We start from the raw sequence: 18,357 nt of genomic DNA, 5'->3' as shown, positions 1-18,357 counted from the left end.
GTTTAACAGGCTAGCGCCGGCACTGAAGAACGCCCAAGAAAGAAATATGCAACACTGGCTAAGAGAATAACAAACATTGTTCATCAATATGAATCGATGGATCGTCTTCTGTACTTACAATCGATAGCTTATCTATCTTACTGATGTAGATGAACACAAAAACACTTTTTTACATTACCTTTTTTATTTTTACATTACCTTTTTTATTTTTACATGCTAAATTTTTTATAGTTTTTAATGGCATTTAATTTTAATTTTATTCTGTTACAATTTTGTCATTTAAATAAAAAAGGAATACATTAAATATTGCTCATTTAATGCTTTTTAAAATTACAATTTGTTAGATAAAATGAACAGATGATGAAAATATCAGGGGATGAAATGACCGGGGGATGAAGTGACCAGGGGATGAAATGACCGGGGGATGAAGTGACTGGGGATGAAGTGACCGGGGATGAAATGACCGGGGATGAAGTGACCGGGGATGAAGTGATCGGTCACCTGGTTAACACCAATATTCATCAGTATTTCCAATAAAATATATACTTGATTACATAATCTACAACTGAACAGGGCTTTTTGGCAAACGCATCATTCCTTTATGTTTTGACAAGACAGCCACGGTTAAAAGTTAACTTTCAGACACTGGTCCTAAAAATGTAAAACTCGATATAGTCTAATTCTGAACATTGAACATCATCCTCTACAAAATGTCGCATAAACCAAGATCTAAGAACACAAAAAATTTACAATTAACTTTCCCACTAAAAGTGGATAGATGAGAATAGTTATAAACAACTAAATTAACATATGACAAACAGTATTTAAGTCAACACCATGGGCTACTGTTTCAAGTTCCGGGTCTACTTGCCTCTACTTACGAATTACACACTGTTTATCATCACGTATTAAAACAATGAGGAGTCATTCATAAGAAACGTCAATGGATGTCATACAGACTAAAAGTCCCTTTTAACAAATGTAATAAAATTAGTTTGAAGATAATGACATTCTTAATAAATATAATAATATATTATAATAACATATGATCGATCAATATAAACTTTTAAATAGTATCCATAACTATTTAGAAGTTTCTTATTATCCTAAACACATTTCAATACAGCTTTTTTCAATGCTAAATAATTACTACCTCAAACTTTCTAGCCACATTCTGTTTTGAAATAATTATCTCAGTTGTTGCTTTAGTTGTAGAATAATGTAACGTGATTCATAACGTCAAATGCTAACTATTTTTTATGATTTCAGTTGATGAATATAAAGACCGTTTGAAAGGGTTCTTTCTTCAGGCATTCAATAGTGACTCTACCACCACATTTAGTTACACTAACCATCCGCCGACTGGGCAATATATATACACAATGGTTTATTTTGGTAAAAAGCCAGTGAATAAAGTTGTGATTGGTCTAAATAATAATTTTCTTGCGATAAATGAATTCCAAGCCTATGGAGGTAATTTTTTTATTTAATTAAATCTTTGCTAATTTAAGATATCATTATTTTATTGTTTATTGTTGCTTTATTGCTTGCAGGATACGTACGAATTATTAAAACAAATAGCAAAGTACTTCAGCCTCGAACAAAGCTTATAAAAACTATTCAGTCTGTCGTGTCTGGATGTCTTCTTTTTTTCACATATTTTCCATTTTCGGATAAAGATGAAACTTTGCATACTTATTCATCATACTTGTTTTATATAGAGACAGTACTAAGTCAAGTGCTACTTCAATTAGGTAGTCGGCGAAAAATATGAAAATAAATGGTATCCATAAAACAATGTATTTTCATAAGTGACTTTAACAATATCATCTGTTACACACGTGCACTATAGATCCTTCTTTTTAACAATAAAATTCGGAAACTGTCAACGGAACATCCACTCAGAAAATAGCAATCAAGACTGGCATGAACTTCTGAACGTTATCACTGGCAATGATGGCGACTAAAATGTTTGTAAAATGTTTTACTTATTTCGGATGTTCCTTCAGAGTTGAAGATAATTACTTTCTAGTCCAAACCTCCCGCAGGACGACGGGGGATGGGAGTGGGCAGGGTTTGAACCCGGGACCATCGATACGTCCGGACGACAGTCCAGTGTGTAAACCGCACGACCAGGCAGACTACTTTGTCAAGGGTATACCAGTACCTAAAGAATAAAACCAAACACTGATATGGTGTCAGGTATAGGAGTTAGTTAGGTTGTCCAATAGCTGAACAAGTCAGGTTTAGGAGTTAGTTAGGTTGTCCAATAGCTGAACAAGTCAGGTTTAGGAGTTATTTAGGTTGTCCAGTAGCTGAACAAGTCAGGTTTAGGAGTTAGTTAGGTTGTTCAGTAGCTGAACAAGTCAGGTTTAGGAGTTAGTTAGGTTGTTCAGTAGCTGAACAAGTCAGGTTTAGGAGTTAGTTAGGTTGTTCAGTAGCTGAACAAGTCAGGTTTAGGAGTTAGTTAGGTTGAACAGTAGCTGAACAAGTCAGGTTTAGGAGTTCGTTAGGTTGTTCAGTAGCTGAACAAGTCAGGTTTAGGAGTTAGTTAGGTTGTCCAATAGCTGAACAAGTCAGGTTTAGGAGTTATTTAGGTTGTCCAATAGCTGAACAAGTCAGGTTTACGAGTTAGTTAGGTTGTCCGATAGCTGGACAAGTCAGGTTTAGGAGTTATTTAGGTTGTTTAATAGCTGAACAAGTCAGGTTTAGGAGTTATTTAGGTTGTTTAATAGCTGAACAAGTCAGGTTTAGGAGTTATTTAGGTTGTTTAATAGCTGAACAAAATTAAGGTCCCGAGTTTCAACCTGACAAGAACATCATTCACACACAGTCGTACATACTACGTTTGAGAATTTAAATATCACACTTATGAATTTAACTGTATGATACTGTTATATATATATATATATATGTACAATGAAAATGATAGAATGATGAATAGATAATATATATAAAATATGTATATAGATAGATTCGTATTCAATAATTACACATAATCACCTTACTACTGCTACCAAATTGTCACCATGGTTTTATAGTTAACTCGACGCTGTCCGATTAACGTCACAATACTGTCGACATCGGCAATGATAGTGTAAGACCTCAACTGATCCACAACTGGCACGAACTGTTGTGTAACGGCCACTGACACTCAACGCCATCAATAATCGCTAGTCTGACAAAGACACTCAAAATTGTAATAGATACTTCTAAGAAGATAAGGGACGCCAACACTGGCATATAATCGAGTTCAGTACCTACAACTCCAACATTGGCACCCCTATAAACGAAATAAACACAAAACTCAACTTGTACTCTAAAACTAGTGACAACCTCATACAACATAAATAAGAGATATCCAAACGAACTAACTCACCCTAAACAGGGGTCCCAAAATCCTACCGACTAATAAATCCAAGGAACTAGTACTTATTTACACAGACTAAAAATCTTTTCGTTTCAATCAACTTTAGAGGGTGAACTGCCTCGTGAAAAAGAATGACCAATAAATGTCACAGGACTTTGTGACGTAGCAAACAATTAAAAAAAACTACAAGGCGCGCTCGCCCCGTACAAGGATGAGTAGAGGAAATAACCTTAGATTTGGGAGAAAGCAAAAGACACTTGACCAAAGGATGCGACATATGGGTAACGCCAACACTGAAAGCCTGTAGAAATAACCAACAAGACTCTAACTTCAGATCTATAACTATATATACGAACGAATCCGTATAACAAAATATCACAGCAGTATGAAATATAACTCACCCCAAACAGGGGTCAAAGTGTCCTACCCAGAATGCTCTTCAAGCATAACATGGAAAACGGCGACCCAAACTAAAATTTGCTAATTGACGTCATAATATCTCAAAGCGACGAGTCAAAAAAAAATAATTGCAATTTAAAATGACGTTATTGAGCCTAGGAAAAATTGGCACGCTTTTAACATCTTAGAAGAAAGCGGTACACTCAATTTATGTACTTTTTTATTTTAGAAATGAACTCAACACCAAAACTAACTGCGACACCAAGCTTCAACTAAAGGCCTATATGTTAGAATAGGATTTGGTGGCTAATACGTTCATTTATTGATATATAGTTGATTTAAAATCCTATTCCCATGACATAAATTAGACTGCATTGATTGGGAATTTAAGTTTTGGAGAAGAAATTGTCTGTTTTAAACAATGACAGTTTTATTTCGCCCGAAATTTAAAATCCCAGTCTTCACCAGAATTCGTCCCCAAGTTCAGTTAAAGGGCTTTACCGCTTAACCACAGCGCCTCCATCATAATCAAAATCTTCTATGAAAAACCCTTATGTTTTATTGTAGCTATCTGAACATAAGACTGCGGCAATATTCTATCTAAGGTTCTGCTTATTGATGGACAAAATCTCTCGAAATATTTTCATGAAATCGTCAAATTGGTTAAATAATGCCCTGAATGAAGCACGAAAAACTTCCCCAATAAACCCCACAAGCAACTTTTCTATTTTGAAAAACGCCGATAGTTGCTTAACCCTTTAAAGTGCTGAGCTGTTTCACAATGAGTGCATAAACAATGGAGGCTAAACTACCACACGCGCCTTAAGGGTTAAAAGAAATGATGAAAGCAAAGATCATTGTCATGCAAGAGCGAAGACTTTAAAAAGAGATTCATTAGTACATGAAGTACAATTTTTAGAACATCAGCGTTCTAAGATGATTAAGATGGAAACCCTCATCAGGAGGATAACAGAATGTATGATTTGCTAGGCACCTCCGCACTGTCTTATAAGTCTAAGCTGAGGTATTTGTCAAATAACGAAACAATGCAGGCACCAATAAAGACAATATAAAGGTACTCAACTTTGATGAACTATGTATAACAATACTTTAAATACGTAGCGAAAGGGCCCGTCAAATATCGTATCTAAATGTCTACTTCAGAAACTAAAGCCGACCTCCCACTTAAGTCTTCTTTTCTTACTTTCGCTACACTCCAAATCGTAGTCTCATTTTTAATAGTCGCGACACTGCCTCTAGGAAAAAAACAACATTCCTATTTATGACTTTTAACGCCCAATTTCCAATCGTATCATAATAGGCTAAACAATGTATTATTTAAATTATGTACAGATGTAGCTACAATTGAATCATTAATTAAACAGCAACATAATAGGAGAGACTAAGTTCCCTCGCCTGTCCCGCTTTTACTCCTGAAAAATCTGATCACCGTAGAACGATATTTTTTATTCAAACGATTATTGCTTTTATTAATTATCTTTACCATTTTAAGTTTTTGGAAAATGTTTCTCGAAATGTAAACATTATGTTTATTGTCTATACATCTAAAGTAACCTTGATTTGACGTAGACCTTGACGCTTTTGAATGTAGAAACACAAACAGACTGATATAGCCAGGCAAATAAAGATTGGAAAATATGTTACATATTGAGCTTAAGTATACATGATTTTTATGTATTGTTGAATTTAAATCACTACAGATTGTCTACCAGGCTGGTGGGGATTGGACTGTATACAGAGATGTAACAGTACATGTAATGACACTTGCAACACAGAAAATGGTTTATGTAGAGTTTGTATTGGAGCTGGCGATCCACCTCTTTGTGCAAAGGGTAACATTTCTTCGCTCTTTCTTTTTTGTATATATATATATATATATATATATATATATATATATATATATACGGATAGAGGTAGTATTACACGTACTCATATTGTAGTCCCGTTAAATCTATAATAACTTTAACACTACAAATCGCCCCAGGTCAGTGCTAGACGAGGGTTCAATGCCTTCAATGTGGCTACGTTCAATCTTGACCAATGACAACACGACGGTTCGAGAAGGATCTGTGTTATGAATAAATCTCCGAGCAGTCATGTCAAAAGTGTGATCGACCAGAATGGTCGAGTGACGTTCCGTCTGTTTCTGTAAGGTCAGCAAGGTCCCTATAAAAGGAGAGAAGGTGTCACAATCAAGTTTACTAGTGGATCGGCTTGGTTCAGTTCTATGCGGTTCAGCGATGTTGTACTGCTCTTTATGACATTTCGTTGCGGAGTGGTATGAGACGACATCTTGATCTTGATCTCAAATCAAGTTCGTCACAACGAGCACTTTTTTTAAGTCAGTCCGGAACAGTTCAACCCAGCGCATAGGTACATATCCAATTATTGGTCTGTCCGGCTCAAAATCTTTCACTCTATTTTTTCCCGCTTTTTTTTTTCGGATTAATTTAAAACATTGCACAAATATTCAATTTCAATGACGAATCAATTAAACAAATTACAAGGACCGTAACAATAATTAGAGAATGATGTTAAAAATTACTTAGTATGTTAATACATTTCAATTTATAATAAACTAAATAAAACCTTTAATTTTATAAGTAATCGCTTAGCTCAATGGCAACACAAGTGGACATGTCATCAGGAAGATCGAAGTACAATTCAGACATGAGCAATTTTTTTTACCGACCTTTGATATCAATGCACGTAAGGAACTCCTGTAAATATTCAAGAAAGCAGACGCATAAAATTTCAAGTATGCCTATCTCCACAAATTCCATCTAAAAAAATGGAAAATCAAAACATAATAAGATCAAAAAATAAAATTACACTGACTTAACTCATTCTAATAGTACTCTCGGATTGCAATCAAGAAGGTAAGATCCCTGATAAGGGAAACGAATTGTCTTTTTGGACAAGAAATCTATACGGTATGCTGATATAAGGTTACATTTTGAGTAGATAAAAGTATATATATGAATCATAAAAATTACTCGCAATACAAGGAAAGTTTAAAAGAAAGTTGTTTTTTTTTACTTAACTTATTTAGAATGTCCAGAAGGAAAATATGGATTAAATTGTCAATGGCAGTGCTCTGTTTATTGCGAAAAATGCAGTAAAGTAAATGGAAGCTGTTTGTTATGTCCACCAGGATGGGTAGGACTCACTTGTGAAAAAGGTGCGTTTATAATGTATAGAATACATATATTACAATTTCTGAGTACACTAGAAACTACAATAGATAACATTTTTTTCATTAAAACGTATCACTATTTCCAGCATGCTCACCAGATCACTATGGGCAGAGCTGTCAAAATGAATGTTCTGCACATTGCGATCCACCAAATACGTGTAATAGCGTTAGTGGATATTGTAAATGTCAACCAGGATGGACAAATACTACATGCAATAAAGGTATATTCTTATACCCACTATATTAATACTTTAACAATTATGAGAATACGCTGTAAAGTGACCTAGCCTGACGTTTTGTTTAAAAAAAAAGCACATAAGTCAGTGATATAAAATATTTAGGTCATATCAGTATCTTAAAATTCTTATAAGTAGACACCTTAATGAATAAGTCAGTTCAGTTGATTAATGAAAGCTAGCTAGATTCAACAACGTTATTTCAATACATGTATTATACTTTTGCAAAAGTCCTGGACAGAAAAACTGCTGTGCTGCGTAATGCACATTTGTTTATTCTTCTTCCCCACAGTAGGGGCACCGTGAATCAAAATTCATCCAAAGCTAAGAGAAATATGAGCCAACAAGACAGTGGCCAGACCAGGTTTGTTATAATAGCTTGCTCAGGCCTGGACAGCTTCCACCACAGAAAAGTGTTTTTAGGGCGCATCGTGTGCTTCCAGACTCCGTTGGTTTTTTTGGGACTTGTCCCAACATTCAAAAACTATTTCCATTTCATTTTTCTAAAAATTGTAGCCAGACCATGATGAATAAAGCGAAAAAAAAAACATTGGCGATGTTTGATCATGCTCACATCTACAATATTATAAGTTTCAATATCATTGCCTGAAGGGATTCGGTGGCTTAGTGGTTAAGCGCTTGGGCTGTCCACATGACAACCTGCTCGCTAAATGTTGGCCAAAGAAACTGATGATCTTAAAGCTATTTATCCTTTAGATTATATGGTTTGAAAGGGACACTTTAATAATTTTTTTTTAATATTCCTGGTTGTATGGCATTCTGAACATTAAAAAAGAAATGAAGTAATCAAATCATTCAACACAATTTAACTTTATGATCTAAACATCTCAAATGTAACTTTTGAGAAAATCTGGCGTGAATGTATATTTCGTTTTTTTTTTTATTGTTATAATGTTTTGTTCGGAGTAATGCACAATTTTAAGACTAATAGCCTTACGGATAATAAAGATTATTATTATTATTATTATAAATATTAATAATATTATTAAACTTTCTTCTTTACTTTATGATTCCAATCTTTTATCCGACTTTTTTAGTGCATAATTTTTAAACACCTACTATTACATAATATTCAATGTTTACTTTATAAATTGTTATAAACTTACTTAAACATTACACATATTATATTTACATCTTTTTCTTTTTCATTTTATGTTATTAAATGTTGTGACATTTATCAATTAAAAAAAAAGATAAACACAAATTCCTGTAAGCTCTTTGACTTTGTGTCACCGTAAAAATGCAAATATACATATTTCGTTCAGAGTGTAACGACGGGTGGTTTGGAGATTACTGTCTTGAAAGATGTTCTATTCACTGCAATTCTACATGTAATAAAACCGACGGGGCATGTTCATGTCTTCCAGGATATGTCGGACAAAAATGTTCACAAGGTCTGTAAATTAAAGTATTTATATTATTCATATCCTTAAAAGCATAACAGAGACATAAAATAAAGAATAACGACAATTGTTTTTTTTATCAATACATCTATATATTTAAACCATTATAATTATCTAATAACTTTTAAATTAATGTTAAAAGCAATCCAATGCATGCATGCATGGCCGCCTTAGGCTCCAAAGTGGGCTTCTGGCAGTTACACCGTAATTTATTGGCCTATTTAGCATGTCACTTTCAGTAATTGGCTCTTGTTACAGGATTTTAAAGAAAAAGGACGAAAAAGGATTAACATATTTTGCGTATCGTACGTTTGACGTAACTTTATTAAACCACTGCCGTCTATTGCATTCGAGTTGCTTCCTATGTATGTTGTACAATAAATGTTCTATAATGATCTTATTAATAGTAATAGTTGTTATTGTAAAAAAAATAGAAGAGTTGCCTCGAATTAAATATGGCCCAGCTATTTGTAAGGCAGGCCCTTCATACACGTATATGTTTAGATTATTTCCCATAATTGAAATCTTATGAAATAAAAAAAAAACATGGCGGATAACGTATAACTAGCTAGTTTTTGTATATCTTGTGATCAAAATAAGGTAAATGTTTATAGGACATAGATTTTTTTTCAGAATTGCATACAATTATCAGGTACCCGTGCTATGCTACGGTTAAAGTTTATATTTAACTTGTCCGGAACACTTTTACACCCATTAATAAAGCGCCCCCACCCTTAATACAATTTTCTAGCCATCAAATTCTAAGTATTTTATTTTGTTTCATTCATCCACACAAACGCAGGACCCGCAACCCTTTATCATTCAGCGTAATTTATTATAGATTACTTTAAACAATTACTGAACACTCAAACAATATAATTAGGCAGGAAAATCAAAAGTTCACTATTGATTTAAACAACGAAGATCCTTCAACAATTAATAAAAAGCTTTGATTCTGGAACTAGTTATTATTTATTTAAAAAATACACTCGGTACAAACTTATTTAAACAAGCGTACTGTCTTTGTTCATTCACTCAACTATAACTGACTATCTCTTTAATTTCAAAAATGTTACATAATTTCTCTGTAACTATATTTAAAAACAATCAACCCCTGTCCTTTAATGGTCATGCAATCTTGTACGCTACTGTTACAAGAAATTTGTCACTATGACCTTATGGTACAGACGCTGCAGAATTTTTAAAATAAATGTATTGCAACCGCTGCATTGAGTATGCACAAACACTTCTTAGGCAATTCAGAAAATGTGTATTTTTCCATAAGTTTTCAAATTTTTAAAATCTGAACTGCACTGACGGACCAGTGAACAGAAAGAAAGAACAAACGTAATAGTGATATGTACACTTTAAAGGACCTTTACGAGTACAAAAATGTTTCATGCTTTCTATAAAACAGTGATTGTTCTTATTTGTAGAATGCCCACAAGGAAAGTATGGTCAGAACTGCTCCGGGATATGTTCTCAAAATTGTTTTAACGAATCCAAATGTGATATTACCAATGGGGACTGTGAGTCATGCAAACACGGTTACAAGGGAGACAAATGTGATAAAGGTCTTGAAGGGATTTCTTTGTTTTCTGTTTAGATTGTTTCCCTTCTTTCTGTTTTTCCAATCTTACTTTTATTTAAATTCATATTCTTATTTCTCTTTTTTTTTTTATATATTATTAATTTTTTTACTAATTAATCTAGTAGTTTACTAATTTTTTTAAATATAATTTTCCTTTTTTCTGTCTTTTATTATCTTTTTAGATTTTTTCCTGGTGTCTCTTTTTCACTAGTTCTTTCTTTTTAAGACTTGTTGTTATACATTTCCGTTTCTCTCTTTCTCTTTTTCCATGCTAAAGAATCTATATTATCTCTCTTTTTTTTTCTCTCTATGACTCAAATTTTTAGCTGCTTTAGTGACTCTCTTTTCGTATATCTGTATGTCTTCTGTAGGCCTCTCTTAATTCGTTTTGCTTATCTTTCTCCCTGGTTTGTTTGTTTTTACACCTCCCTCTATCTCCCTATTTCTTCCTTATATATTATATATATATATATATATATATATATATATATATATATATATATATATATATATATATATATATATATATATATATATATATATATATATATATATATATATATATATATATATATATATATATATATATATATATATATATATATATATATATATATATATATATATATATATATATATATATATATATATATATATATAAATATGGTTGTCTCTCCCTTTTATATCTTTCTTCAAAGTTTACTAGAAGATCTAATGATATCTATTTTAGTTTTACACTATTTCTACAGAATGCCCAATCAAAACCTACGAATATCAATGTAAAAGTAATTGCTTAATGGGTTATTCCAACATATGCAATGAAACTGATGTACTTGTCAAGATGGGTGTGACAAGGTGGTTTAAAATATGGCCGTTTAATGAGTCTAGGGGGGGGGTATAGTTTAAGAACTCACACCTGCACAAATTTTATATACGGGCACAGCGTAATAAATGCAGACAACAATGCCAAATATGTATAGAAATATAAACAAGGTTTATTGTAAACAAAAAAGATAAGGTGTAATGATTTATAGTGGGCTAGGTTTAGATCTAATATGTACATACACATATACTCATCAAATTTAAGAGCCACGTGGTCCAAGTGTCATTAGGCTATCTTCCTTAGCTTATGTCTGGTGCTGCCTTAAGGAGGCTGGTGTGGCTGGTGCTGACGGCTGTCTGCTGGTGGGCTGGCGTATTTGAGACAGAATTCCCCGCTTGATTGAGACGAAAGTTACTCGGGGATAGGCGCGAAATGGGAGACCAGGAAACTGGTCCCACTCGCGTCCATTTTTCTTCCTGCCCAGGTGGTCAGAGAAGGCGAAGGGGAGATGATCAGAACTTTGGCAAGGCAAGGGAGATTACGTTATGACACTGGTCAGAGCTAGTCGATCAGGGAAACTGTTGTCCAAGGCGTTGAGTTGAGTGAACCCTTTGAAGTGACCAGCCGTTCCCGAGAAGGGTCAGAATGGGAAAATTTTACCTGGCACGTGTCAAGATGGGGAAGGTAACATGTGACGTCGGTGCCAAGGGGATGGTTGGATTGGAGGGGTGATGGTGGTATTTTAGCGCTCGATGGGCTAAATTAGGAAAATTGATGATTAAAATGTGAAATAAAATAATTAAATGCTTGGACCTGAATGATACCTTAAGTGAGCTACAAAGGCAGCACGGCACTTAATTAGATTAGACATGGCTTAACTGACATAGAAGAAAACATCTGGATGTGGCAAAATATTTAGGTCACAACTGGGGATGCATCCCTCATTATTTTTCGAACTCGAAGACAAGCCTTGTTAATATTGCTGAAGTTATTATAATAGTGAGGGGAAGCATTGACTAAGTACATCAAGTTTGAAAGACAGTTCTTAAATCATTCATCTTTTTTTGCATATTTTTTTTTATCCAAGCGGACTACTTATCAAAGTTACCTAGGTTATAGGCTCTATCTTGGAAACTTCTTCACCATCCAGGTACAAGAAAAATGTCTTTACTGACATATTAGTAACAAAATATTACAAAGAAAATGTTTAAAAAATACAAACTCCACTAATAACAAAACTACGAAGCACTTTACCCTATGCAACACTCGCGCCGTCTGCTCTAAAGAATAAACAGAAATAATCCGAAGAATGAAAACACTTGACAAATAAAACAAATGAAGTTTCCTAAAAATTCTTTGGAAATGTTTATGGAAATTTTTTCCGATTAATATCGCTGGAATTAATATATATTTTGTATCATTCATGGTCCCAAAAAATGCATTTTGTTTTACTTTTAGTGTTGAAAATTGATTACATATTTCAAGCTTATACTTTAAGCTACAAGTTAGAGGTCTGTAGATACTGCCTTCTCCTAGGGATGTTGAGGTGATGTTATTTTTACAAAATAATGATATGATATTTTTCTTTTAGTTAGGTAAATAACTTATTGCTATCTGAACTCTACCATGCCTATCTGCCAAATCCTTCCTAAAAATTTCATAATAATTATTGAAGGTTTCTGAGTTGTACATTATACAATTTAACTATGTTTCTGTTTCTACAGATACTTCTGGCTTTTTTTTTCTTATAAATTTCTAAGACTATTGATTTATTCCTAATGCTTTGGAATGAATAAATAAATGCATTGTATTACCAGAAGATTTCTTGTACTTTATATTTAACTAACCAGTACGTTCTTAAATGTTAATATCATTCAAATTAAAAAAATAATGAAAAGGAAATAAATATTGACACAAGAACACATATAATTGACAATAATTACAAAAGAAATGAAATATAACGATTTCTTTACAGAAAAATGCCCCATGCATTGTCTGAATGAGTCATGTGACGTATACTCTGGTAAATGTCTGTCGTGTAAATCTGGCTATGGAGGAGACTTCTGTGATACAAGTAAGTGTCACTTATATTTGTCAATGTTGTAGGCATATATTCATAAATCTAGTTCAATATTAATCAACATACGTACTCTTCAATGACTATATTTTAGTCTTATGAGGTTTTAGCCTTAAACATATAGGCTTTTTAAAATGATATTATATTCTGATATATTTATGAAGACATAAGTAAATACATTTCTTGAAGACGTGATAGTCTTAATGACATAGTAAAAAAATATAAACCCGTCTGCTTTTCTGTAATAAAATAAATTTTAAAGTTTAGTTAGTAAAAAATCTATCAAACTATAATGGATGCTAAAATGAATTAAAAGGGGTTGGTTGTTGAGTTAGTCACATGACAACGCCTTTGTTAACAGAAATAGAAAAAGATGTGATTTTTAAATTATTGGATATGTAGTACCCAAAAACTGAAAATGGGTATCTCTTTAGTTACTTTTGTCTTTGAACTCGAAATGTTGTAAAAGTTCAAAAATATAATTTAAATAGATCAAAATATTAACCCTAATAGGACCGAACAGAACTAAATAAACATTTAGTGATAAGCTACCGGGGTCATGTTTCTCAGCCTCATTGTGGTGCTTGCGTGGAAACAGTAGTTAAAGAGTAAACGATTCGGTCATAGGGAAGAAAAAAAGGGGACATTTTCCCGGTTTGCTCGGCCTTTGTCCTCGCTTCTAATCCGAGTTTCCTGTGATATGAGCCATCGGTAATAAGGTTGTAATAATTTACATCAGCTAGGAAAATAGCTCCTATAGTCTCGTATACTCAGCTCTTATCACAATTACAAAGATATGAGTTAATGACTTTGATAACAAAATAATGCACTTATTTTAATATTTTAATGAATTAATTGAAATAAACATAAGTAAAAACATCGAAAGAAGAGTTAAGCTATGTCTTTAAATTTGATTTTTTAATTTTTTTTTGTACAATTTATTTTTTGCGTATTATGATGTTGAGATAATTTTATAATCTTAGATAAGTTTATTGCTATTTATGATTCTTCAATTGATCGGAATTTATTTAGATATCATAAAACTATCTTGCATGAATTTAAAAAAAAATATTTCTACGACTTTCTCTACCAGGATCTCTGCAACTAATGCACCACAGGACATAGCCAACTCAAAGAAGTAAAAAACTATTGGGCTCCTAATTACGTGAATCTTGAATGTACAATAAATCAAAGCCAAACAGTACAGTTGGCAACACGTAACACTGACTGCAGAAATGTTTTACCGTAGATATAACCGTAGTGCCGTATAAACTTTGATGTTGTATCAATGCTCCAATGGCCTCGCCTTCACGTTCAACTTGTTTAACACTTCCGCATAGACTTCACACAAAATTCACTGTACCGAACTCTTTTTCCTTTTATATGTTATCGAGACCAACAGAACATCGCGCATCATTTCTGGATCATCACATGACCATAAACGACTTGACTTCAATACACAAATATTTCGCCTCTCGCCACCTAGCGCTAGACGTTTTTTTTTTTTTTTGTTTGATTGTTATAACCATATTCATTGTTTTAGTTAAGAATTATGTATCAACAATATTTAAAATCTCCCAGAAATTCTAAAACTAGATTATGGCTTTATGTTTATTTTCTAACAGGTTCGAATATCCAGGACATTTCAGTAGCTGTTGGTGTCGGAGTTGGTTTAGGTGCTGCTGTAGTTCTGTTGATAGTTTGTGTCGTTGTTGTTGTTTACAAAAGACGAGCCAGACAAAGGAAACAAGAAACAGGTGACGGTGTAGACAATGTCGCAAAGTTACAAGAAGAAGATCATTACGACAAAGTTCAAGACACTAACTCATTACATGATCATTATGACTCTGTGCCAAATAAATTGCACGACAAAGAGAAAGTTAATGAAAGGCATTATGAGATACAATCAAGTCAACAAACATACGACCAGCTATCCTTTGATATTGATGATACCGGCCAAGTACATTATGAGAAAGTGGCAAGCCCAAAGCAGTATGAAAATATTTCAAGGCAAAAATATGAAAATTTTTCAATCGATAACTAATTGTGATAATAAATGATACACTTAATAAAAATTATTATTCAAAACTAAGACTTCAGTTTGTAAAGAGAAAAAAGGGAGAGCAATACTTTTAATATAGAATAAATAAATTAACTTTGTGCTTCTACTCTAGTTACTTTTTTCACAATTCTTTTTAGACTTTCGATCTCAATGAAGAGAATGTATCACTTTTTGTCATTAATGGCACAAGGAAGCCGAGTTTTTTTTTTTAGTGCCTTCCCCCCAAAAAAAAAAGAGGAATAGACTCTATTAGTTTTGTGTGGTCTGTCTTGGTAAATTATTGTTTTATTTTTGGATTATGTGATTACATGAATTATGCTATATTTTGCAGAGAAAGAAGGATGTTGATATGTGATGTAATGTTGTCTGAGAGTTAATTCCCTTAGCGGATTAAGAAGTGTGTGTTGCGTTGGTTATGGTTAAATAAAGCCTCTGTGTGTATTTCTAAATCAATTTGTTTATGAGGAAAATTAAGATAGCAATGATCCAGACATATTGTTACAAAAGCTACATGAATACTGTCATCCAAGGAAGAACGAAGTACTTGAAGCTTATAGGTTCTTGAATAGAACTATCATCTCTTCATATGATTTGTTTTTTACTAGTTTGAGGACACAGGCTGAGAAGTGCAATTTTAAAGACAAAGACCGAATGATAAGAGAAAATTAAAGAGATAAACTAGTTTTTCTCTGCTAATCAACGTCTACAAGAGAAGTTACTAATGTGTTCAGATTTGACACAAGAAAAAGCTATAGAAATATGCCAAGTCTACGAAGTAACGTCCAACAGTCTCAAAGCAATGATAAAAGAGTGTAATCAAACCGATGATGTTCTGAAGCTTGAAGATGCAGATAGCCACAAAGCACCACAAAGAAAGTTTATCAAGGACTGCAGATTTTGTACAGTTTTTAACAAGATTTGAACCAGGGACCCAAAGTTTAAAAGGCAAGCGCTTTTCCATATATTCATTTAGTGTACATTTATATTTATTAAAATAATAATTATTAACCTTATCCATGCATTCAAAATTAATATAATGTTACATGTAATAAAGAGAAACTAAACAAAAAAAAAGATTTATTTTTCTTACAAAATTAGATAAATTGGCAACACAAAACAAAATATTCTTGACCTACTTCAAAATTTGTTTTAATTTCTGGTAGTGAGCTAGAAATGACTTTGACCAATTAAGACTTTTCCCTCGTAAATAAAAATTAGTATCTCCCCTTCCATTTGTCATACAATCTAGATTTAGATCATAACGTACTGAGAACGCTAAAAGCAAAAAAAATTGATTTAAACAAAAACCATTGGTAAAAAAATATTTCTAGATCAAAAGATATTTTGTTTGTATTTTGCTACCCACCTAGAGAAAGAAAACTCCGAATTCAAACACCCGATGATTGGAAAGGCTTCATTAATAAACAATGAGGGGAAAATCATCATGCGGATACCCTTAGTTTACAGCTTAGTTTGGATATATCAGCTGCGTAGAGAGGGGGGGGGGACTTATGTGTGGTTGACATTGTTCCGAGCACAGCTAATGCCCATGCGTTGTATACATATATAAATAGATATAGATAGATAGATAGATAGATAGATAGATAGATAGATAGATAGATAGATAGATAGATAAATAGATAGATAGATAGATAGATAGATTATTTTGTTTGGTAATAAACAACGAAAAGAAATAGTGCTCGACGCTTTAATTTTTAAAACTAGGGTTAGGGTAACAATAGATAACTATAAAGCCCTCTATATTTATACAATTCTGGCACTAATTCAACATATACATATATTGATTCTTATTTACCTGATACACGAAATAATTGTTCAAAATTTTAATTTATCCGACATTTGGCTTGGAAGAAAAACGTCTCCAAAAAGTTCTACTAGACAGACACGAACAGACAGACAGAATTTATATACGCTTTCTACATTAACAACATCATCCAGTATAACTTTCAGGACAAGTTGTAGAAAAAAAAATCTAGTAACAAATATGTTATAACCAATTGTCTCTATTGGCAAAGAAAAAAACATTTAACACTACACATCTTGGATAAGATTTAATCATAAATAATAATATTGTTTATCTCACACACAAGGTTAAGGTGTAGCCTTTGACACAGCTACATGATTCTTAATATGTTAGACACCTTATTTATAGATTAGTTATTTAGCGACGCACCATAGAAGACGCATATTGAACGGGAGTAGTGACGTTTGGGATATGTTGGGTTAGAGACCGGAAAATCAGTTAGTGATAGAATCCTCTAGGGTAACGACGGGTTTAGTTGACAGAGACTTTTACTGTGGCCTTTTCTGAGAATAAACATAGGATAAATTGTTCGTCAGCGTTGACTACGTCTCGTTACTTGTTAAATAGATGTCTTGTTTATTCTGTATTGTTGATCAACTACACTGAATACACCCGAACAATAAAACTCAAACGCTTGCAGAGTAATTAATTGAAATTCAAGTCATCTAGAGTTGACCTCAAGACAGCCTGAACAAGCACATCACAGTTAAGGTGTAGCCTCTCACACAGCTACACGATTCTAAGCGTGGCGTCCAAATCGTACATTTTTTGTGTCTTCCTCCGCCTATGTTTAATAGAGAAGGTTTCCGTACCGTGCTTTCGTTAGACACTTAGAAAACCCATTTTAACTCCATTTGCCATTCAAACTCGATTTTCCATGGTAGGTGTCTTCCCTTGAATAGCGTGAATAACATGAACTAACGTCAACCGAAGTATAGAATGTATATAAGCTTTTATCCCACTTCCGTGTTGCCCTTTAGATGTTTAGTGGGTTGGAAAAAGAATATGAGACACATTTAGCTGTTACCTACAGTATGTTTAGAGAGCGATGTTCACTTAATAGAAACACTTGTTCATATTTTTAAAGGCATGTTGGCAGGGTGTGGATTTATCTTAACAGACAATAATGTGGTGGATACTCTTGATAACCATAGCTTCAGTGCAAAGCCAAGGTAAATGAATTAAATAGTTGGTAAAAGTTGGTAATAGTCCATAGTGTACATTTCTCCTCTTGTCGTAAGACGTTAATACATCGTACAGTAATGGAAATTAAATAAAACTCTTTTTCATTTCCATCATGGTATAAAAATAAACAGCTCATAAATATATATCC

General features: G+C 33.1%; 1 protein-coding gene across 1 annotated transcript in view; it reads left to right on the top strand.

The window, feature by feature from the left end:
- The window catches only part of LOC106052999 (uncharacterized), a 37,610-nt gene extending 21,383 nt beyond the window's left edge, over positions 1 to 16,227 (top strand). The window contains exons 6-13 of the mRNA XM_056029051.1: positions 1,270 to 1,473; positions 5,491 to 5,622; positions 6,843 to 6,971; positions 7,073 to 7,207; positions 8,509 to 8,637; positions 10,083 to 10,220; positions 13,036 to 13,134; positions 14,763 to 16,227. Of these exons, the coding sequence (XP_055885026.1) occupies positions 1,270 to 1,473; positions 5,491 to 5,622; positions 6,843 to 6,971; positions 7,073 to 7,207; positions 8,509 to 8,637; positions 10,083 to 10,220; positions 13,036 to 13,134; positions 14,763 to 15,181 (1,385 nt within the window). The 3' untranslated portion in view covers positions 15,182 to 16,227. The remainder of the gene's footprint in view (positions 1 to 1,269; positions 1,474 to 5,490; positions 5,623 to 6,842; positions 6,972 to 7,072; positions 7,208 to 8,508; positions 8,638 to 10,082; positions 10,221 to 13,035; positions 13,135 to 14,762) is intronic.
- Positions 16,228 to 18,357: the final 2,130 nt, after the last annotated feature.

This window comes from Biomphalaria glabrata, chromosome 5 (assembly GCF_947242115.1).
Source record: "Biomphalaria glabrata chromosome 5, xgBioGlab47.1, whole genome shotgun sequence".
NCBI classification, from domain to species: domain Eukaryota; kingdom Metazoa; phylum Mollusca; class Gastropoda; family Planorbidae; genus Biomphalaria; species Biomphalaria glabrata.
This window is presented reverse-complemented; position numbering and strand designations above follow the sequence as displayed.